At 40.9% G+C, this 23,517-nt stretch overlaps 1 protein-coding gene across 1 annotated transcript in view; it reads left to right on the forward strand.

The window, feature by feature from the left end:
* SEC14L1 (SEC14 like lipid binding 1) overlaps positions 1-23,517 on the forward strand; it is a 58,043-nt gene that overhangs the window by 13,489 nt on the left and 21,037 nt on the right. The window contains exons 3-7 of the mRNA XM_061616339.1: positions 16,226-16,375; positions 16,466-16,597; positions 20,245-20,373; positions 21,236-21,467; positions 21,955-22,064. Of these exons, the coding sequence (XP_061472323.1) occupies positions 16,226-16,375; positions 16,466-16,597; positions 20,245-20,373; positions 21,236-21,467; positions 21,955-22,064 (753 nt within the window). The remainder of the gene's footprint in view (positions 1-16,225; positions 16,376-16,465; positions 16,598-20,244; positions 20,374-21,235; positions 21,468-21,954; positions 22,065-23,517) is intronic.

Below are 23,517 nucleotides of genomic sequence, written 5' to 3' on the forward strand. Positions count from 1 at the left end.
GACAGAAAACATGATAGCTGACATCCTCACAAAATCTTTGAATGCAAACAAACACGCCAAACTAAGAAACATGCTGGGTATGATGTAAACGCCAAAGGACATTGTTAACCTTTCCCAACATCGAGAAATGAGATGGGGGCTGTTGGCATTAGAAAGCTGAGTCATTCCCCGAGTAGGAAAAGGGTTAACAGTAAATGTCAGCATTAGAGGTGTAAACCACACAGCTGTGCCTTGTTAGGTTGCCATACTATAAAGCCTAAGAACGGAAGACGGGTTGTGTGGGGGAAGGGGGGAAGCAAAGGTGTACGCGTTGACTACTTACCAGGCTGTATCCTATAAAGTGGGTTTTGCATACCTATGTGTATGGACTCTCCTTTTGTTTCGGACGGCTCTCTTGCGTGAACTCATACCGGGCCCTGCTGGGACGGGGCGCTGAATACCAATCAAAGATAAGCATGGAGAGTTCAGCTCTAACTGTGTAAAACATATTAATGAGCCATACCTGGCAGTTACTCTATAACCAGTTAAAATGTTCAGCATGTTGAAATGGAAGAAGAAATCAATGTACAATTAGCTTCAAAACCTAACAAGAAAGTCTTCATTCCAGACAGAGTGCAAGTATGTGCCGAGTGTAGGATTTTAATGCTAACCAAACTAGGGTTTCATGAATGAGCAATGCAAATAGCTTACTGGTTTTATTCAGGCTTGGAATATATAACCTATTGAACTCTGAACAGCAGACACATTTCAAAAACATATATTTAAAACTTAAGCACCTGGCTGAAGGGGTGTTCTATAAAATATGCATGTGATGCTACTAATAGGTTTCTTTCAAAATTGGGCTCCCTGACATCAGATCTACAATTATGTGTATAGTAACACAATTCTAGATTAAGTTAACACACTTCAGCAATATTATTCATGTCCTGGGGAGTTGCAGCCAAAGTTGGTCAGGGGATAATAAACATAAGAACAAAAGAGCCTGCTGAATCAGGTCAGTGGCCCATCTGGTCCAGCACAAGAGCGCTCTCCCCCACCCCCCTGCACTTTCCAGCACCTGGTATCCATAAGCATACTGCCTCCAGCTGTGGAGGCAGAGCATAGCCATCGTGCCTAATAACCTCTGATACCGTTATCCTCCGTGAATTTGTCTAATCCTCTTTTAAAGCCATCCAAGTTGGTGGCCATCACTGCCTCCTGTGGAAGCGAGTTCCATAGCTTAACTATGTGCTGTCTGAAGTAGTTCTTTATCTGTCCTGAATCTTCCAGCATTCAGCTTCATTGGATGTCCACAAGTTCTAGTGTTATGAGAGAGGGAGAAAAATTTTTCTCTATCCACTTCCTCCCTGCCATGCATAATTTTATAAACTATCATGTCACCTCTTACTCACCTTTTTTCTAAACTGGAAAGCCTCAAATGCTGCAACCTTTCCTCATAGGAAAATTGCTGCTTCCCTTTGAACATTTTGGTTGCCCTTTTCTGAACCTTTTCCAGCTCTACAATATCCTTTTTGAGGTGACGTAACCAGAACTGTACATAATACAGGCGGGCCCCGCTTATACGGCAGGTTCCGTTCCGGACTGCCGCCGTAAAGCGGAAATCGCTGTAAAGTGGAACCCATTGAGGATAATGGGGCGTGTCGTGCAAAAATGCCGCAAAAAGCGAAAACTGGCTTTAAAATTGGGAATTTCCCGCCGCCGCATTAGCGGAACTCCGGAAAGCAAAGCGCCGGTAAGCGGGGCCCTACTGTATTCCAAATGCGGTCACACCATAGAATTGTATAATGGCATTTATGATATTGGCAGTTTTATTTTCAATACCTTCCCTAATGATCCCTAGCATGGGATTTGCCTTATTTACAGCTGCAACATAGTGGGTTGACAACATGAGGATGGAATATTAAATTTTTTGACGAAACTGAAAAAGAAGGTGGTGGTGGTAATTACTTTGTGCTGTTCTCTTCAGTCAAACAAAAGCCTCTTCAGTGTAATATGACTTCAGAAAGGGAAAGCAATGCACATATGTATGATGAAACCTTTAAAGGGATTCTTAGCTTCATTGCTTCACAACACTAACTATATTGATTCTTATCTCTAGCACTGTAGATGAGTAGCCTAGCGAGAAACAAGTAGAGCAGGATTGGTCTAGATAGATTTTAATCATTTTTATTGATGCTGAAAATTGATGCAAGCTTTTCTTGTCACGAGGTGCTGAAAGGATAGTATGTTGGGTGAAATCGGCAAAAGCCTTTATGTGAGTGAGAGGCACCATAAATACTGGTTTCAGGTTCAGTTCTGTTGAAGTCTCTTGTCTCTGTAATGCTGCCTAATAGTAGTTTTGGCTTTTTAAAGATTGTTATAACAGAAAGTGGTGAGACACTACTTTAGTATAGTATGCTTAGGCTGGTGGTTTCACTTGATGCATAATTCTGGGGGACGGTGGGGTTTGCAGGGGTGGAGAAGACTGCACCAGCAGTGAGATACAAGTGCTTTTAAAGCTGAATCCTTCTTTTAAAACTGTATATATGCTTTGCTGAATCATAACCTTAATTTGCTGTGCAATCCTATGAGGGTACTTGGAAGTAAGTCCCACTGAGTTGAATGTGGCTTACTCCCAAGAAAGGAGGTATGGGATTGCAGTGTTTGTGTAATGTTAGGCTGGGATGCAGAGAAACTGAAGATTACCATCAGCTGTTGACACAAGAAAAAAGTGGCTTCTCAAATTATAAATATTGTGTAGTTTTGTTTTTAAGACTGAAAGGAATGTTAAGGCTTATGTATGTGTGACTCCTGGCATGGCAATGAAAAATGAGAGCTGTGTAGAAAACAGCCAGCTTTTTCTTTCTTTTTTTTTAAAAAAGCTATTCTTCTGAGTTTAATTTCCAAAGCACATTTAAATTGTGTCATTGGATACACATTTCCAGAGTTAGAGGCAAAGCAGGGAAGAAAAGTTTCATGAAGCTTCTATCTGCAATCTTGCCATTTGTGCCTTACTTGATGCAAACTGAGATTGTGGGTTTTTTTGCATTCTTTAGGTTAACCCTGTTGGCTTAAGCAGGTAAATGGTAGAGTTGGCGGGTATACTTTATTGCATGGTCTGAAAACTCCTCAATTATGAGCTTTTCTGGGGCAAGAAAAGAGAGCTGTTGAAATTCTTCCAAGTAGAAGAATGTGGTAGTGTTCATCATATTTGTCTGCTACGTAAAGGGTAACCTGCCCGGGGCAGGGGGGATAGGGGAGATGGATGAAGAAAGGTCATGTTCAGTCAGGCCTAGGCCATGGCTTCAAATTGTTGCTTTTCAAACAAGCCATAGTTAATGTTAGCCATTTTATTGGTTAACCAAAAGCAGAAGTGGGAGTTCCTGAGCTGCTGCTGCTCCTCCTTCTGACAATATGGGTAGAGGAGAGGGGAGTGTGCTGAAAGCGGGTAGCTTTCTGTTTACTTCAGTAAAATCTATAGATACATCCAAGGCATGAGGCTTGGTTGCTTTAATCTCTGTGGGTGGGAAGACTGGTTTATGAATCTTTTAATAAGTGGGACTGATCTGAGAATAGTGCTTACCTCTGCTGGTAACTGGCTGCCCATTTGCTACCGGGCCAAGTTCAAAGTTCTGGTTTTGGCATACAAAGCCCTATACAACTTGGGACCAGGATACCTGAAAGACCGTCTTACCTCTTATATACCCAGTCAATCACTGTGCTCTGCAGGTGAGGGCCTCCTGCAGATACTATCTTATCAGGAGGTTCAATCTGCACAACATAGGGCTCTCTTCCTCATTTAACTTGTTTAAATCTCAGATTTAAAGGGTTAATTTAGGGTAAGTAATTGCATTAAAATGAGAACCCTAAGGCAACTTAAGTAAAATGCAGGAATTTATGTTCCTGTATTAATAGTTGAAGAAATGGGGTGGGGGAATTTGTTATGTACTATACTAGTAAGAATTATGGAAGAGGCTGATGATTACATTGTGAATTGGGTGTTTTATCAGCTTCAAGCCTTTTTGTAAAAGTCTCTGCATCTGGAAAGTGAGCGAAGGATTTGCTCAAAGGTATGTTTGGAGCATACCATCAACCAAAATAAGCCTGTCTTGATGCTTAGCTCTTGAGAAGATTCCCTACCCTTATTTTGAACTGTAAAAAAGGAACCAAGAAATGTAGCACAAAAGAAAATTAAGGCAGTTTTGGGCACCTGAATCGGAAACCAGAAGTTTCAACTGCATAGGGGGATTCTTGAGTCCAGTGGAGGCTGGTCCATTAGGACACTGTCCACCAATCTCATTCTGTCCTCTGCCACCTCCCGCCTGCCTTCTTACTTACAACCAGCTCAAGGGATGACCCTGGCTGTCATCAGTCTTGCCCTTGTAGAACTCAGCAGGAGAACGGTAACAAAACTAGAATTAGTTGCCTCCACCGATCATAGTGTTGTCTCTGCCTGTTACTGGCTTTGGCTCCAACTGCTGTCTGCCTTCTGCCCTACCAATCCCAGTGTGCACCAGTCACAACTGCTACGTGCTGATAACATGCAACTGCTTTCAAGCCACCTTAACGTAATGGTCATTTTGAACATGGTTTGTGAATGCAGCAGCAGGCAGAGATGTTATCATGTTCTTGCTTTGATAATACTGTAAGGGTACATTTATTGTACTTGTAGCTTCTTGCATCCCACAAGACTGTGGGAACAAGTGTATTGGAATTTTGATACGTTTGGGTCACAGTAGGAGAGCAAGCAATGAGTTTCCTGACAGAATTGCTTACTTTTCCTAAACTTATTGTGTTTTTCCACTTGATGGAAAATGTCAGTGACATCAGCTTTGGGTTTAATTCAAGAGCCTGAGTTGCTCTGCCAGTATGCCTCCCTCCCTCCTGAGGATGCTTTGCGAATATATGTATTGAAAAATACACTTTATTTTGAGAAGTATACCCTTTTTGCTCTGCAAATTGTCTGGATTTAGTTGTCAACTTCACAGTACTCTCTGAGTCTTTCTCTGGTGGTAGTGATGAATTGCTATTGTCACAAATTGCCTTTAATATGAGTAGCTGCTTTTGAAGTTTGTTAATACTTTTTTGGTTGGGTTGAATCTTTTGGTTGGGTCCCCAAAGATGGCGGAGGAAGCAGGGGAAATATCAAGGGATATTTAGAAAGTGGATACAGAAAAGTTCTTCTCCCTCTCTCATAATACTAGAACTCGTGGACATTCAAAGAAGCTGAATGTTGGAAGATTCAGGACAGACAAAAGGAAGTACTTCTTTACTCAGCGCATAGTCAAACTATGGAATTTGCTCCCACAAGATACAGTAATGGCCACCAGCCTGGATGGCTTTAAAAGAAGATTAGACAAATTCATGGAGGACAGGGCTATCAATGGCTACTAGCCGTGATGGCTGTGCTCTGCCACCCTAGTCAGAGGCAGCATGCTTCTGAAAACCAGTTGCCGGAAGCCTCAGGAGGGGAGAGTGTTCTTGCACTCGGGTCTTGCTTGCGGGCTTCCCCCAGGCACCTGGTTGGCCACTGTGAGAACTGGATGCTGGACTAGATGGGCCACTGGCCTGATCCAGCAGGCTCTTCTTATGTTCTTAAGGGAGTGTTTTTAAAGTAAGCCAGGGTGTAGTAGGGCAGCAGATGCCCTACTACACCCCGGAATCTCCATGGTGGTTCTTTGATATCCAGACTTACAATTTCCGTTTGCATAGACGCTGACTGACTCAGCACTGCAAAGGAATTACCACATGAGATGTATATTGAGTGCTGTAACCAGGCATAAGTTACAGCAAAATACACTTCTCTCTACATTGTTATGTATCCTTGGAATAGCTTGAAGCTTAGAAGGCTAGCAATGAGGAAACTTATTTTTGCATTTTAATTTCCAGACTGAGCTAGTGTTTACAACTGTTTTTGATAGTAGGCTACTGATAGATACTTCTCATATTGACTTCTGTACACCTCCTGTTGCAGTTAGGTACAGTGCCATTGACTACTGCATTAATTAATGGTATAACCACTATATTGCATCACATATTATGTGATAAGGAGAGAGCAGCATATGTGCAACCATATTCCGGTGAGTCTATATTCTGCTGTTAGTACTTCTGGGGAAAGTCTTCATAACTTGTGCTTCTGATTATTACTGGTGGTGGTTTATGATTGTGTATCTCAATGCTCTCGAAGCAATTATGCAGCCAAGGAAGTGAAAGCAACTGGTGCTGTACCCTTATGGGTGGCATTTGAATATGTTCATATGGAGCCCTGCTGCCTTGTGGCTTCCTTGCAGACATCCATTACTTTATAGGGGAAATGGCCGACTTTCCTGTCCCATAGCATTTGTGGGAGCTCATAGCATCAGCTCAAGGGAACAGAAAGCTGTTAACATAGCAGCCTCCTTCTCCCTGGTCTCTTAAACCTGCCCGACATAGCATTATTTTCAGTAAGGGAACACCTGAAACTCTCCTCCCATTTATTTATAAAAATATTTGTATACTGCAGTTTAATAAAAAAAATGTCAAAGCAGTTTACAACAATTATAATACAATGTTAAAAGTCCCATGCCGGACTTTATCGCAGTCTTTGCCATTGGCAGACTGTTCAGGATCCTGTTGCTGTATGATGGATAAGCTTGCTGTTCCAGTTTTGTGAGTAGCCCCTAGCTGTGCAAGAAACGCATAATTGCAGGACAAAAGGTCACAGCTGTCACAAAGGTTGCATGGACCTTGTTGCACAGGATTCTCTTGAAATTCCATTATTGCAGTAAGCTGTCAGGATTTAACTGGTATAGACCACTCTGTAGCAGCTGCTTTCCAAGTCTGGAAATCTGGCAGTATTCTAGGAGTTACGTCCTCCTATTGAAACTGGCAAGTGTTCTTAGCCTTGAAATACTGCTTGTGGAATGAGTGCATAAGATGGTGGTATCAGTGTGCACAGGACTATTCACTAATAGGCAAAAAACCTTGCGGTTTAAGAATGTACCTATAGCCCACAGATATTTCTATCAAACTTTAAAAAGCAGGGAAATTGGGCAGCTATAGTGAATGCACCAGGGGAGCAGGAGACCTGAACTCCTCTCTGAGATATTGTACTGCCCTACAAAGTTGTCAAAATGCAAACACCATTTGGGTTGGTCTTTCACAGTCCAATCCACTTGCTGTGTAGCTTGGAAGAATTTTGTAACATGTGCCTCTGAGCATATGGTGAGTGGTGGCAACACCTGCCATCTCCAAAGATAGAGAATTATATTTTTCTATGTTTGTTGGTGTTCTTCTTACATTGCTTCTTTCCTGTGTTACTAATGTTTCTACACAGAATGTGAACTAGAAAATTTTATTTCCCTCACTGTTCATCCTAGAAATCTGTGTCAAATTTATTTTTATTAATTTCAAAGCCTTTTTATTGGTCAATGTCATATGATGGTGAAGACAGCCTTTTGTGTTTCAAATTGGAGGTTATGTTCTATTTCTATTTTGGGTGCATTAACAGCTGAATCTGAAACTGCAGTTTGATGTAAAATCAGACTGATTCCAATATGTTGCTACTTCAGCAATGACTCTAGCTGTTGGAAAGAAGAGGATGCATGTTTTCAGCCTGCTATGTTTAAACCATTTCATTTAAGGCAAGGTGGGCACGGTCAATTAAAAACATAGAGCACACCTACCATTTTTCTAGAATATATTTCACCTCCCACTGTTTTATGCAAATTGAGACACTCCTGAGGTCCACTGGAGACTATTCTGCAGAAGTTGGTGCCCTTATTCCACAATTATGTTTGGAGTTTTTTTAGTGTAAATGTTGCAAAATGTTGCTGTACTTCACATATTCACAGAAATAGAAACAAAAGAAAATGATTTCCTATAGGAAACTTCACTGAAGTTGCTAAGGAAATCAGACATATTCAAAGTGACCATCTCAACTGTATCAACTGTCTTAATAATGTTGCTTCCTCCCTGCTAAAACAAGATCAGCACAGCACATGTCTGTTATTTGGGCTGATTGCAGGTGTCGCCACCACTCACCATATGCTCAGAGGCACATGTTACCAAATTCTTCCAAGCTACAGAGGAAGTGGATTGGACAGTGAAAGACCAACCCAAATGGTGTTGGCACTATCCTGAAGAGCAGGTGTTTAACAAGCAACAGTAAGAGTCACATGATGACACACTGAACATTTAACAGACATAAATTTTATAATATTTATTGATAAATCACCTAGTATTTAAAGGAAAGGACTGAATTTAGAAGTTAAAGGCTGTAATTCTATGTTCACTTTCACTTCAGGAGTAAGCTGCAATAAACTCAGTGGAACTTACTTCTGGTGATGTGTGTATATGTGTGTTCCCACCCCCACTGTCTCCCACAGCCTGCCCTTTCCATTGGCTCAATCGCCCTGCCCCCACCTGCGTTCTCTCCCACTGCCTGCCTTCCCTACTCGCTGAATCTAGCTTGAGGGAAGGAAAGAGTCAAACAGTGGGGGGGGGAGCTTTGAAGGACCTTGGCAATTTTTTAAAAGTCTATTCAGAAGCTCTGCTCCACTTACCTGGGAGTAAGCCCCACTGAACTCAGTGAGATTTACTTCTGAGTAGACATTTTACCGCCTTCCTTCCCTCAAGCTCACTGCTAGCACACACATGCTCCGCTCCACTTACCTGGGAGTAAGCCCCACTGAACTCAGTGAGATTTACTTCTGAGTAGACATTTTACCACCTGCCTTCCCTCAAGCTCACTGCTAGCACACAAAAGCACCGCTCCACTTACCTGGGAGTAAGCCCCACTGAACTCAGTGAGATTTACTTCTGAGTAGACATTTTACTGCCTTCCTTCCCTCAAGCTCACTGCTAGCACACAAAAGCACCGCTCCACTTACCTGGGAGTAAGCCCCACTGAACTCAATGGGACTTACTTCCGAGTAGCGTTTTTAAAAAATGCAGAGTCCTTCAAAGTCCCCCCCCATTTTTGACTCTTTCCCACTCACCTCCATTCTGCTGCTGCTTTCTCCCTCCATCGGCCATTTTCTCTCCCTCTCTCACTTGCCTCCTCACACAGAGCAAGCTCAGCAGAAGGCCAGTGTGAGTCACATGCCTGTTGCCCACCAATCACAGGAGCAGACTTCCCCTGCTTCCTCGAAGTAACTGGAAGGGGAGGGGGAGGAAGAGTGAAACTGAAAGAAGTCTTTCTTCTGCGCATGCTGTACGTTACAATCCACTCCAATGCATTTTTTAATAAATTAATTAAAAATAAACTATGCCGTTTTTTTTATTTAAACCTACTTCAGATGAAGTACTGTGTATGGGGCAAGCTCAGGGATTTGATTAGGGATACCTTACAGTCATCTCTGAGTTGTAATCAACGACAACAGATTATCACCATTTCTCAAGAAAAAAGTCCAAACGGCTTCTAGTTTTTCCCTCTCCCATTTTTCACTTTAACCTGTGGATTCTTCATGGAGGGGGTTGTGCATCACCAAGAAAACTTCCAGAGTTGTAGAGCAAGCGATTCTGAATCCAACAGTATAAGACTTGTACGTTTTTGTTTTGAATTGGGACTATAGAAAGCACCAGAAAGGGGTGGGGGGGTATTTTCATTTAACATGGTAGAATGCGAAAAATCCCTACTGACTATAGTATACAGCCACTCTCGTGGCTGTATAATGTCCTTATGATAAATTCAGGTTCATTGTGCATGCAGATTCTTCAAATTGCCATTTCATTCAAGTCTAGAGCGGCTGCCACCAGGCAGTTCCTACTAATTTAGCCCTGCTATGACCCACTCGACATGTGGAAAATTGTATCAAAGGGGAGGGGATGGATTACACAAAATTTCTGTAGCTTCAGTATCTCAAGTCCTTAGCCAATACTCTAGCCAGTGAGCCATGCATTTTGAGTTAGAAAGTTCTGCTTGCTGTCATAAGTGAAGGCTTCAAATATTTTTTTGATATCTTAGGAACAAGAAAACAAAGTTAAATAAAACAGTCCGCCTATAATTTTGTGGTAGTCTTGGCATAACTCAGTAAGTTGATAGGCAGTCTGTAATATTGTACTTCTCTGATATAGTGTTACTAGAAAGTGTTATAAAATTTCTCAAAATGAGACCTGAAGCTGTACAAGTTCAAAACACTGTATAAATAGCTAAGTTACTCTTTTAACCCGAACTTATTTTAAGTGTTATGGTTGCTAAGCAGTTCTCTGCATTGTCATGGCCTGAGCTGAGATTTTAAGCTGGGGGGGTTAATCATGGAAGCTCTTCCTCAGGCTCAGCTCATGAGGGACTCTGTCATATCATAGCATACCAATTGCTCTTAGAAAATGAAATGGTACAGCAGTTGACTGCACACAGATTGTGTGAGGGAAGTCCAGATGCTGGACTTGTTAGATTCAGTTGAGAATGTTTGTCTTTTGATTTCTTCACTAAAGAATACTAAGCATGGCTGTGTTCAGAACCCCACCACCAATCAAAATCTTGCATCTGCCATATGCTTTTAACAACTAAAATTTTGCAGCCATAGAACAGACTAAACACTAATAATGTTGATTAGACCAGTGCTTCCCAACCTAGATGTCTGGAAACCCAGTACTTGGTGTTGAATAAATGGTCTATGTGGAACGGTTGCAGGCCAATAAAACATTGATAGTTGTCTAACTATGCAGCTTGTGTCGAGCCATCAGCTTCTTGCAAGACATGTTTAATGTATAATTGGCCCTTTTTGGATACCAGCTAAGGTTTTGGTCTGGAGAGCCCTGGGCTAATATAATCTAAATCCTGATTTTGTTGTTGTTATGTGCCTTCAAGTCGATTACGACTCATGGCCACCTTATGAATCAGTGACCTCCAAGAGCATCTGTCATGGACCACCCTGTTCAGATCTTGTAAGTTCAGGTCTGTGGCTTCCTTTATGGAATCAATCCATCTCTTATTTGGCCTTCCTCTTTTTTGACTCCCTTCTGTTTTTCCCAGCATTATTGTCTTTTCTAGTGAATCATGTCTTCTCATTATGTGTCCAAGGTATGATAACCTCAGTTTCATCATTTTAGTTTCTAATGATAGTTCTGGTTTAATTTGTTCTGTCACCCAATTATTTGTCTTTTTTGCAGTCCCTGATGTGCGCAAAGGTCTCCTCCAACACCACATTTCAAATGAGTTGATTTTTCTTTTATCCATTTTTTCACTGTCCAACCTTCACATCCATACATAGAGATTGGGAACACTATGGTCTGAATAATTCTGACTTCAGTATTCAGTGATACATCTTTGCATTTGAGGACCTTTTCTGGTTGTCTCATAGCTGTCCTCCCCAGTCCTAGCCTTCTTCTGATTTCTTGACTATTGTCTCCATTTTGGTTAATGACTGTGCCAAGGTATTGAATCCTTGACAAGTTCAATGTCCTCGTTGTCAACTTTAAAGTTACATAAATCTTCTGTTGTCATTACTTTAGTCTTTTTGACATTCAGCTGTAGTCCTGCATTTGTGCTTTCCTCTTTTACTTTCATCAGCATTCGTTTCAAATCATTACTGGTTTCTGTTAGTAGTATGGTATCATCTGCATATCTTAAATTATTGATATTTCTCCCTCCAATTTTCACATCTCCTTCATCATGATATTAGGAAATCCTAATCTAAGACTGTACTTAACTGTGAGTGAGTGCAATTGAATTCAGTGTGCTTAGATTGCCTTTTATTTTCTTGCATATATAAGCAAGAGTGCCCATATTTCAATATATCTGTCTGAATTACAGAAGCAAAAAACATGTTGCTGTTTTTATATCCAAGCTTAGGTTTACTTTTTTTCAGTCTTCTGAACTAGAATGCAAGATTCTGCAATTCATTGCACAATTATGGTCCCAGCAATTCTTATAAATCATGCCTATTCTTTATGTACAATTCTTTTTAACTTGAAGTAAGAGAAAACATTTGCTAAGTTCCTCCTTTATTGTGTATTTTTCCAAAATGTAGTTTATCCACAGTTTGTATTAAGCCCAGTCTTGTTTTAGTGGTCTGGTTTTGGTCTTTTCATAATCTAGCTGGTACCTTTTGAGTTGCATAATAAGTATGATGGTGTATTTATGTATCTTGCACATTCAGGGGTTCAAACCCAGCTTTTTAAAAAACAGTTCTTTTGGCTCTTTAAATAATTTTTTTTAAAAAAACAATAGCATTTGATTCTGCTTTTAAGCTGTACAGTATTTTGAGCACCGTAATGCTAGAAGCTAGGGTTCTAAGGCTGAGTAGTAAGAACACAGAAAAGGCAGAAATTAAATGAATGTAATAAGTATCCTTTAAAAAATGATTCACAGCAATGTTGAGTGAAAGCAAGAAAAGCAATTAGTCTGTATACGGAAATAATAGTAATGTAAAGTACATTATGTAAGTAGATTCCATTGGGGAGGAATTGCTCTTGTAATTCTGTTCAGGAGCAGAATTTGTATTTCAATACTTGATTGTCTGAGCTTACCTACTGTTGGTATTTGGCAGCCCATTGATCCTGCCAAGCTTAAGGTGACTTCAGTGGGTACATAAACAATCTCCTTACTGTCTTGGATACAGAAAAAATACTGGGGAGAAAAAAGCTTTTTCTTGGCATGTGTAGCATGGCCATTTATTTATTTATTTTTATTGTATTTATATACCGTCCCATAGCCGAAGCTCCCTGGGTGGTTTACAATAACTAACCATCTAACTAACCAATAACCATTGTGGTATTTGAAATATCACAACGTGAATACAGGATTTTGTTACGTGACTGAGGTATTAATGTGGATACATCAAGCGTGTAATTGCATTTGGAGAGCTTTATATTACATGAGTTAACTAGAATTATTTAGATGACTGAAGACAACACAATCATAGGAAATTCCACAGCATCTGAAACAAACTCAAAGGCATGTCATTGCTTTGGAAGTGCATTATTTAGTGGCTTTGATATGCAAGTAGCCAGACTCAACAAACCATCTGTATTGATGAGAACCAAGAATGACTTGTCCAAAGCTTCCTAATCATAGTGAATTTATGACTGAGCAAAGATTTGAACTCAAATCTCACAGTCTAATTCCAACAATATCCATTGGACAACATGACTTCATATGTTGGCAGTCCTGATCATCTAACAAATTAAATGCTGCCTATGCAGTCAATTCATATCAAATAAGCATTTCCAGTTTTGCACTAATTTGCCCATGGGACATGTGGATTGAAAGATAGTTTGTCCAGTTGGCAGAATTGCGTAGTAATGCTTTCCCTGGACTGTACCACTTCAAGGCTGCAAACTTATTGGGGAGAGGGAGGGTATTGCATATTTGAATGTTCCCCACTGAAGGAACTTTCTGCACACATTGTTCTCTATGGCATGTGCTTCCCTCCGCCCCTCCCAGCATAAGTATATAAGCATTGCTATTTGTTTCTGCTGACTGTATAAGATGGCCAGAGTTTTGCGGGATATTGGTCACAACATTTCCCTTTTTAATTTTGGAGTGGAGTAGCAAAGCCAAGCATTTTCTTTGCTTCGGTAACTGACACCTCAGATTGAGCTATTAGTACTTTATAGAATAATTAACTGTATAGAATGTGAGAGGCTTTAAAATAACTATTTCTCTGTCCTAATGGGCAGAGCATTGATTTGATGCGTGTGATCAAGATCTGGTGAAAATAAAATGCCTGTATTCAGTAGGTAGTGTCAATATTTACATGTGAGAAACTATTGAATGGATTATTCATTCACACAGAAAAGCCTTCTTTAATTCATTGTACCTGGCATTGAATCGATTTAAGCTGTCCTTCAGATCTTTTGGACTACAAGTCCCATCAGCACCAGCAAATTATTCATAGGGTTGCCATGTCAGAATCGACTTGAAGGCAGTCCATTTCCATTTCAATCTGCCCAAATGATAGCTTAGCACACAGAAACAAACCTGCAGTTTCAGGGGAGGAGACTGTGATTGCTTTGCTGCTGTGTTGAGCTAAGCCTTGGTTGTGCGTTGCATGTCATCTGAACCTGGGCTCATGGTTTAGCACTCCACAGACAAACCACAAGCTGTAAACCATAGCTGATTGTTGCATCTCCGGAAGCTCCTTTCAAAGTGCTTTGCAGGCACTAACAATCAGATGATTGGTGGTGACTGCAAATACCCTTTTGGCTGAGCCACCTTTTTCCTGCCCCACACGTGATGTCATACAGTATATGATGTCAGGTTTAGGGCAACTAGGTGTGGCTTGGCCAAAGTAACCCCACAGGCCAAATGTGAAGGCCTGGTAGGCCTAATTAGACTTGCGATCTAGAGGTTCCCCACCCGTGCTACAAATAAACCCATGTGATTTTGATGAAAAATGAAGAAAATGGTACATACTTGCGATTGAAAGCGTAATGTGGTTCAGTGCAACAAAGTTTCTTTGTAGAAGTAGACAAGAGCAAGGATTTAATTTCTGTGCTTAAGAGTTCATTTGGTTGCAACCTTCTGTGTGTTGCTGTCGTGGCAAACCTGTGTCAGGGCTCCTGGTAGGGCTTCATGTGACTGAATTCTCCTCCATATTGAAAACTAGTTGGTGGGGGTGTGTGAACTAGACTTACAAGCCTTCTCCCTGACATCTAGCTTTCTATAAGAAGAAGGGGTGTAGGAGTTTCTTGTTTTATTTTGTTTTTTATATTGTCATGTGAACCTCCACCTGCAGTCTGAAGCAATACAGTCTGGACACAGTTTTACCATCACAATCAATACTGAACCTAAATCACAGCCCTAAGCAAACTGTGCCTGGAACACTCTGCCTGTCTGCCAGCCAGCAGCTGCTATAGTTACAGTTGGATTCCTGGCCTGGCCATCCTAGCCTGACAGCCATTTTAAAAAGGCATATGCAGACTTTGAAATTCCACAGCTTTTCTTTCATTCATTCACTCATTCATTCATTACATAAGGTCTAACATTTCCTTTTCATGGCTGAGCTGCTGATAAAATTCCAACATCATTAGACAAAGCAGAGGCTGCTTCTCAGTGCTTCGAAAGCCCCAGTGAATGAAGATTTGCATGCCTTATAAATGTAGAAGTGTTTATAAAATGTAGTATGGAAGAGATAAAAGGATGGCTGTTTTACCCAAGAGCCAGTTTAAAATGTAGAGTGGCAATTGTAATCTGTTTTAGGGATTGTTAGAACACTTCTGGGCTAAAAAAAAATCAGCTAAACAGATAGTGTATTTTATTTATTGGGTATTTTAATTATGAATTGTTATATTTTAATGGTTGTTTCACTGATTTTTATACTTATAAACCACTTAGAAGCCCATTTTGGCATTAAGTGGTATATAAAAAAACCCCAACCTGCTTCCCTACAGGCAACTGTGTTCAGGCTCCTGCTTTCTCCTTCTTATCTCCGATTGACTCCTTTAGGGTGAGGATCTGCCTCTTGGGTGAATCTGTTGACACGGGAGATGGGAAAGCATATATATTTAACAATTCAGCCACCTGCAAGTTTGTTCTTCTAGCCCATAGATCCCCTCGTTGTCCCATGACAGCTCCACACACACACACACACACACAAAAATCCACTATGAATTAAAATTAAATGGAACATGAAAAAAATATTGATACTATAGTTAGGCATTATTGGAGAATATTGCTGTTCGAGAGCATGTACATTCCAAAACAGTTCCTCTCTGCTTTAAGTATGCCCCTCACAGTAGGGAATGCAAAACAGTTCGTAAATCTGTAATTGGGGATTCCAAGGAGTTGGATTGTCTTGCAACCCTTGGAGTTTCTTTTGGTGTGTTATATATTTTTTCTTGGAATGCAATATCATTTGGGGGGGAGAGTCAACGATTTATTGAATTATTGAGACCATCTTCTTTGTTTAGTTGAATTGGAGCCATTATTGTGTCAGTAACGTAATAAAAGCCATTAAGTTCTTAGGCACACATTCAGTCTGGTGAATGGAATGTTGCAGTCATTACATGAACTTAGCTACTGTACTTGGGGAGAGCTATTATTGTAAGGAGCAGGCTTTGGATGTCTTTATTAGCCTCTGGGGAGGTACTTTATTGGCCCATCTAGAGAGAGCTTTCAGAAGGAGTGAAAATTAGACTCAAAGTCTTCCAGTGCTACATACTGCTGTTGATAGATATTTGAATACATAAATTATGATCATTTAATTATTTTTAACAACTTATTAACAGTTGTGATCAGTTTTAACTTAAGCATATTAAAATGCTATCTGGAGAGTCTTATACCAGAGCTTTTAAATTTGCTCTTCCTTTCTTTTTACAGGCTTATGAAAAAAGATTTCCTACATGCCCCCTCATTCCCATGTTTGTAGGCAGTGATACTGTGAATGAATACAAGAGTGATGACAAGGCTATCCATATAATTGAAAGGCGCTGTAAACTGGATGTAGATGCACCACGACTCCTGAAAAAGGTAACTGAATAAAATTGGTTGTGTTATAGGCCTGAATAGCTATGTGCAAGACTGCTGCTGCTTGACTTAATATCTGCTTTTCTCTCTCAGATTGCAGGAGTTGATTATGTTTACTTTATTCAAAAGAACTCCTTGAACAGAAGAGACCGCACTTTACACATAGAGGCCTATAATGAAACTTTCTCAAATAGAGTTGTCATTAGTGAACACTGCTGTTACACAGTGAGTAAGGAAAGCTTGTGTTTAGCCTTCATTAAAGGTCTGCCTTTTGACTTTTCCTGGTTAACGAAGTGTAATATTGCATATTAGTTCCTGGCATTTTCAGCTGGTTAACTTAATGTAACAATATTCTAGAATTTTCTTGTTTTAGACAGAATCCCATAGCATTGAAATATCAAATCTTGTCATATTTAACATTCTGCACTCACAGTATGAACATATGGAATGTGTTCAGAAGTGTCAACACTGCATTTTCATTCAGATTTAGAACAGCATTTCATTCTGATTTAAGCTGGCATGTGTGTTAGCAGGTGTTCAGACTCCTACTTAATAGTATGCTGGTGCCAGGACATAGGATGTGATGTGGGTGAGCTGACAAGTTCTTGTACCAATGTCTACTAAGCTTGCAGGCATTCATGATTTCCTCATTTTTTCTTCTTTTAGAAAAGCTGACAAAAAGCTCTATTAGGTGCAAAGGTTTTTACATTTTTTCCAACTGAACTTGTTCCAAGGGAAATTGAACATATAAGTCTTGAACTATTGCAGATTTTGTCACTTACCTTGTTGGCACTGATGCAGGATTGAAAGTAGAGGGAGCCTTTAAAAAGTACACCAACACACTATTCAGCTCAACTTGTTTTAAATAATCATCGTTGGTGCTGGTAAAACAAAGAAATGCTCTTTTATGTCTGCTCACTTTGTAGCAGAGAAAACAGGAAATAGCATTGCTCTGTTTTTACTAGTGCCCCAAAGATTATTCAGAATGCATTGGGCTGAATAAATAGCAGGTGTATCTTTTTAAGTGCTTGCTTGTCTTTCAGCTTTAAACGCACTTAATTTTCTGTAAGGATTAGTGTAGATGGAGAACTACCACCTATGATATCCAGCTCAAAGCCTCCTTTCCTCACCTCTCCCTCCCCAACATCACAATTAGGCTTTTAAAAACCTGAAATCTAAAGATTTCCTGTAAGATTGAAAAATATAGTTCGTAGGACAAAGTTTTGACATAGGAACAGTTACACACATTCAAGCATTTCCCTCCTATGGAACAAAATGTACAGCCAAATTATACAGCCACGAGAGTGGCTGTATACTATAGCCAGCGTGGATTTTTCACATTCCACAGTGTTAAATTGAAAATACCCCGATGCCATTCTGATGCTTCCTATAACCTCATTTCAAAACAAAACCTTACAAAACTTATAGTCTTGAACTCAGAAACGCTTGCTTAACAACCCTGCCAATTTTCATGGTGATACACAAAACAATCAGAGAATCGAGAGTCAAAGTGTAAAAAGAGAGAGAAAAAACTCAGAGCCCTTTTGGACTTCTTTCTCTGAGAGTTCTCATAATCTGTTGAAATTCATTAAAAATCAGACATGTTCACAAAGTACCTGTAATCCTAATCCTGACCTTGCCCCATACTCTGACCTTCATCTTCTGCACTTTAAAAGTTTAAAAAATGCCTGGCTGATTTTTAATTAATTTAATAAATTTTGGCTGGAACACAGTTATAATGTTGGGCATGCTCAGTAAGAACCAACTGTCAGAGTTCTAAAAGCCAGACTCACAGCTGCTGGGTGTGCCTAATCAGGGAGCCACACCCTCACCAGACTTTGATTTCACGTGAGACAGTCATGGCTTCCCTCAGAGAATCCTGGGAAGTGTAGTTTGTGAAGGGTGTTGAGAGGAGACTCCTGTTCCACTGTGAGAGCTTCAGCGGCGACTGGTTTAACAGTCAGCCACTCTGATTGAAGGTCTGTGTGGGGAACGGCGTCTCCAAGCAACTCTCAGCACCCTTCACTAACTACACTTCCCAGGATCCTTTGAGAGAAGCCATGACTCTCCAGAGTGAAATAAAGGCCTGGTGTGGATGTGGCCAGGGACAGGTTTGGTTTAAATTTGGGTGGGAGGCTACATGTGTCTGCTGTAGAATATAAAGGTGGGGGAAACGCTGAAAGCAATGATACTGTTCACAATGTTTTCCTTTTGGAAAGGAAAGGGGCTTCCCCTCTGCCCAGTGCCCACCCGCTCAATCTCCCCCCCTCCCCCTCCTCAGGTAAGTGTTGGACTACAACCTGGGAGACCAGGGTTCAAATCCCCACACAGCCATGAAGCACACTGGGTGACCTTGGGCCAGTCACTGCCTCTCAGCCTCAGAGGAAGGCAATGGTAAAACCACCTCTGAATACCATTTACCATCAAAACCCTATTCATAGGGTCAACATAAGTTGGGATTGACTTGAAGGCAGTCCATTTCCATTTTCAAACATGATTGTACAGAAATAAATCCCACTGAACTCAAAAAGTATGCAAATGATCAAACCCACCCTCCCTTCTCCTCTCTCCTATCCCCTCCCTCTTGCCCCTTCCCTTCCCCCTCCCCTTCCTCATCCCCATGGTCAGTTTTACCTATCTTAAGCATGATTGCACAGAAGTAAATTCCATTTAACTCTATAAGCATGCAAATGATCAAACCTGCCCACCCCTGCTCCTTCCTCCTCCCCCTCCTCCTCCCCCATGGTCAGTTTTTCCTATCCTGACCATGATTACATATGAGTAAATCCCATTGAACTCAATAAGCATGCAAATGATCAGACCTGCTTTTCCCCTCCTTCCCCTCTCCTCTCCCTTCCTCCTCCCCTCCCCTTTTCCTTCTTCCTCTTCCCCTGCCCACTCCAGCCCTCCCAACTTCCTCCCCCCCGGTCACTTTTACCGATCCTAAGCATGATTGCACAGGAGTAAATCGCACTGAATTCAATAAACATGCAAATGATCAAACCTGTCCTCCTCCTCCCCTCCCCATCCTGTCTACTCCCATCCTAGTCCTCCCCTCTGCATTTCCTCTCCTCCCTCCTCCTCCCCTCTCCATCCCCTGTGGTCAGTTTCACCCATCCTAAGCATGATTACAGGGGAGTAAATCCCACTGAACTCAATAAGCATGCAAATGATCAATCCATTCTCAGCAAACTTGGAGAGGATCCCATTGCTTACCTGCCGGATTAAAAAGCAGGGAAATTCACTAATAGGCAAAAAACCTTGCGGTTTAAGAACGTACCTATATCCCACAGATATTTCTATCCAACTTTAAAAAGCAGGGAAATTGCGCAGCTATAGTGAATGCACCAGGGTAGCAGGAGACCTGAGCTTCTCTCTGAGATATTGTACTGCCCTACAAATCTGTCAAAATGCAAACACCATTTGGGTTGGTCTTTCACAGTCCAATCCACTTGCTGTGTAGCTTGGAAGAATTTAGTAACATGGTTGACGCTAATAATGTGAATAATTCTGCCAAGATGTAGGGAATGCCCAGCTGCTTGTACCTTGCCTTCTTGGATCTTGAAATGAGACTAAAAAACAAAAGACTTGAAAACTAATAAATGTGAGTTTTGTAGAGCCTGCTTAGATCATATTGCAATTTTCTAGCCAGTGTCATCAACAAGAGTATTATGGTGGCTGTGAGCCATTGTGGTTTATGTTAAAGGTGCATCACTATACAAAGGTTTATTTATGTTGTACACTGGTGAGAACACCATGAAATCGCTTTTTAAAAAAATGCACATTGTATGCTGTACTTCAGAATTACTTCTGATACTTGATCATCAGATTTCTTATGCTGTGTGCCCACCTTTTGTTTCTCATCTCTCCAGGTGCACCCAGACAATGAAGACTGGACATGTTTTGAGCAGTCTGCAAGCCTTGATATTAAATCTTTCTTTGGATTTGAAAGCACAGTAGAAAAGATTGCCATGAAACAATACACCAGCAATATTAAAAAGGTGAGATTTAAAGGTTGTCACTCCCTGGCCTGCTAGCTCTGGATGTTGCCACTAGACTCGCAGCGATTTTGAGCCTATTTCTGAATTGTCTTGCCAAGCATTGTCTTAATATGGCTTTATTTATCGTTGTTCTTGTCCTGTATGGATGGTGCACTCTTATTTAGATAAGATGGCTTAATTTACTCATGTTGGAAATAAAGGAGCCTTAGACTGCACTGACTTGTGATTTGACAGTTGCTTATATTGATGTTCTTACCAGTTCCAGGATTGCATCATAAGTTCTTAAACTCTGTCATACCAAAGTAAATCAAGATATTGCTTTTTAACTTCCCTAGAGACAACCTCCCAATGGCAAGCATAGCTTGACTTACAGTACTTTAAATAATACTGTGCCAAACACCAGACAAATTTAGAAGTATCCCCTTGAGAACAAAAAAAAGCCCTTGTCAGAAACAGGAAGTTGCCTAGCTTATTGTGTCAGACTGTAACCTATCTGTAGAGGACATGCACTTTTGCCCTTGTTAAGACTGGGAGCAAGCACCATGCTTCCCAGCCTAATCATATCCAGGCTTGACCAAAAGGGGGTCAGGGAGGCATCAGCATTTATCCTAAGCCTGTCTGTGTCTTTAGGACAGTGTATCTTGTGCCTTTTGAGAACCACAGGAATGGGTTCATTCCTTTCTAAACTGTTTCATGCCGTAGGAGGGGAGATGCTGAAATGTAAAAGCTTGTATTTAATACTGGGTTTCTCTGTCTTGGAGTAGACCTTGTTTTCTATATTGGAAGGAGTAATCATTCAATTTCCCCTGAAACCGTATGCCCATAAAAATGCATGGACTAAAAAATTACCTTGCTTTTAAAGGGCAAAGAAATAATCGAGTACTACCTGAAGGAGCTAGAAGAAGAAGGAACAACATTTTTTCCTCGTTGGTCTTCCCCTGCTAAATTTACATTTGAACATGGTGCATCTCATGTAAGGAGGCCACTGTCCCCTCCAATCAACATACCTGAAACCACCATTAAGGAGGGAGTAAGCCCTAAGGAAATGAACACTTGCAACAGTGCTTCAGAGCCCACAGCTGGAACCCCTGATGGTGGGTTGCTTGCCTGTCCCGTTATCTTCTGCTGGGGTGTGTGTGCGTGCGCGCCTTCACAGCTGGCTTCTAATGTGATACAAGCAAGGAGTCAGTGAATTTCTGTGTTTAAAGTAATTTCTGTAGCAAACGTTTTGATTTTAGTTGCACTGAATAAATAATACAAGCAGCTTTACAGTTTTATGTTTTCAAAGATAAAATCTGTAGGTGATTGGGTTTTTTTATTAACTGAGGATTTTGAGGAGGAAAAGCACCCAGTATTGGCCAGGGTTTCCCAGAGCTGTAGCTAGTGGAAGAAAAGAGCTCAGCTAGAAAGGGTTACCAAAGCTAGTAGCACTTTTATCAAATGCAGCTAAGACTTGAAAATGGCAGCTTGCTCTGCAAATGACAAACCAGTGTTTCCACTTGAAGAATGTATATTGAAAACCATTGATAACTGACCCAACGATCATTGTTTCTAATAGCATTTGTGTAAATACGGTTTCAGACAAGCTAGATGCAGACTACATCAAGAGGTATTTGGGAGACTTGACACCACTTCAGGAAAGCTGTCTCATCAGGCTTCGACAGTGGCTCCAGGAAACGCACAAAGGCAAAGTAAGAATCTCTCTGCTTAAATTCCTGTTCATCAGAAAAGTGCATAGCATGCAAGATGGTTTGGCAGAATGTCAATATTCCAGCCAAGGGAATGGACATATTTTACATAAGATAGCCTTGAACTAGTTTGAACCTGATACCTTTAGTTTTGTGTGTGTGTGCTGAAAAAGTCTAATCTTTAAATCTGCTTTCCAGAGCGCAGAGGCCAGATGCTTTTATACTTCAAGAAAACAAAGCTTTGGCTTGGTAGCACAGTGATCCTTTCATATATGCTAGAGGTTTCGAAATGTCAACATATTAACCAGTTCTACAGAGAGATTTATTTTGCTGCTGCTGTTTCCTGCTGCTGCAAGGCTTGTTAACAAGGCAGTTCCTGTTCACAAACATTGCTCCAGTATCCAGTGCCATGTCTTTCTCGCTGTGTAGAGTATTCTATGTGACGATCCCACCAGCTGGCTCTACCTGTGATACTCCCACCAGAGCCACCACCGGTCAGGATCTCGGTTTTTATTTGTTCTTTCACACGCTCTAGCACAGATCTCACAAGATCCCACTGCTACGCAGCAGCACCAGTCACTCCCTGTAAACAATACTGCTAGAGACTTTGCCTTAGTCTCCCTATGGCTTGTTACTTTGTGTCTGGGTGCCCTTGCTGTCCACAACCCCCTTGTATCTTTGTCTATTAAGCATACAATCCTGGGTTGCTCTGGATACTTGACGATGTTACAATATCTCCCTTCACCGCTGCCACCATTTATTTGATACAGTTTCCCTCCAGCCTTGGTAATTACTCTGCCCTCCCTTCTGGTCTGTGTATCCCCAGCCAAGGATCAGGCTTTTGGTAAACCAATAAAAGTATTTATTTGATAACACCAGGAAATAACAAGATTACTTTAGGAATGTTCAACAAGCGTATGGTTTCATATAGTGTCCCTCTTTATGTTTCCAGATATATTCTGCCTAAATACCAGCCAAATATAATCCAACCCACCCTCAGAACTCTGCCAACCAACTCATCCAAATAACTTTCCACTCACGACTCTCACAACTCCCCCCACAACTCCCCCCGACTCAACTGTCATCCTCTCATTTATACCTTCAGCCATTCAAACACTCAGCCAATCATCATCCAACATTCTCCAGCATTCTAGCCCATGTACTCCCCCCTCTCACTCAGTCACTTACCATATATCACTTAATAAACCCGCACTTACCATATTTACAGATATGAAAATACAGGGACATCACATTCTACAATGGATAATAATTTTTCTTTAGTTCTGTGCTGCCTGTGTCTTCCTGTTTCTCGGGGGAGGGAGGGAGAGAGGGAGAGGGAGAGAGAGAGAGAGAGAGTCATCCAAGAACATACAGATCATCTGAAGAAAGAGCATATAATACTTAATTTATTGCTTTATCTAAAACTTTTTAAGCTACTTTGAGTTGACATTTTGCC

Source organism: Rhineura floridana, chromosome 3 (genome assembly GCF_030035675.1).
Source record: "Rhineura floridana isolate rRhiFlo1 chromosome 3, rRhiFlo1.hap2, whole genome shotgun sequence".
In the NCBI taxonomy this organism is placed as follows: domain Eukaryota; kingdom Metazoa; phylum Chordata; class Lepidosauria; order Squamata; family Rhineuridae; genus Rhineura; species Rhineura floridana.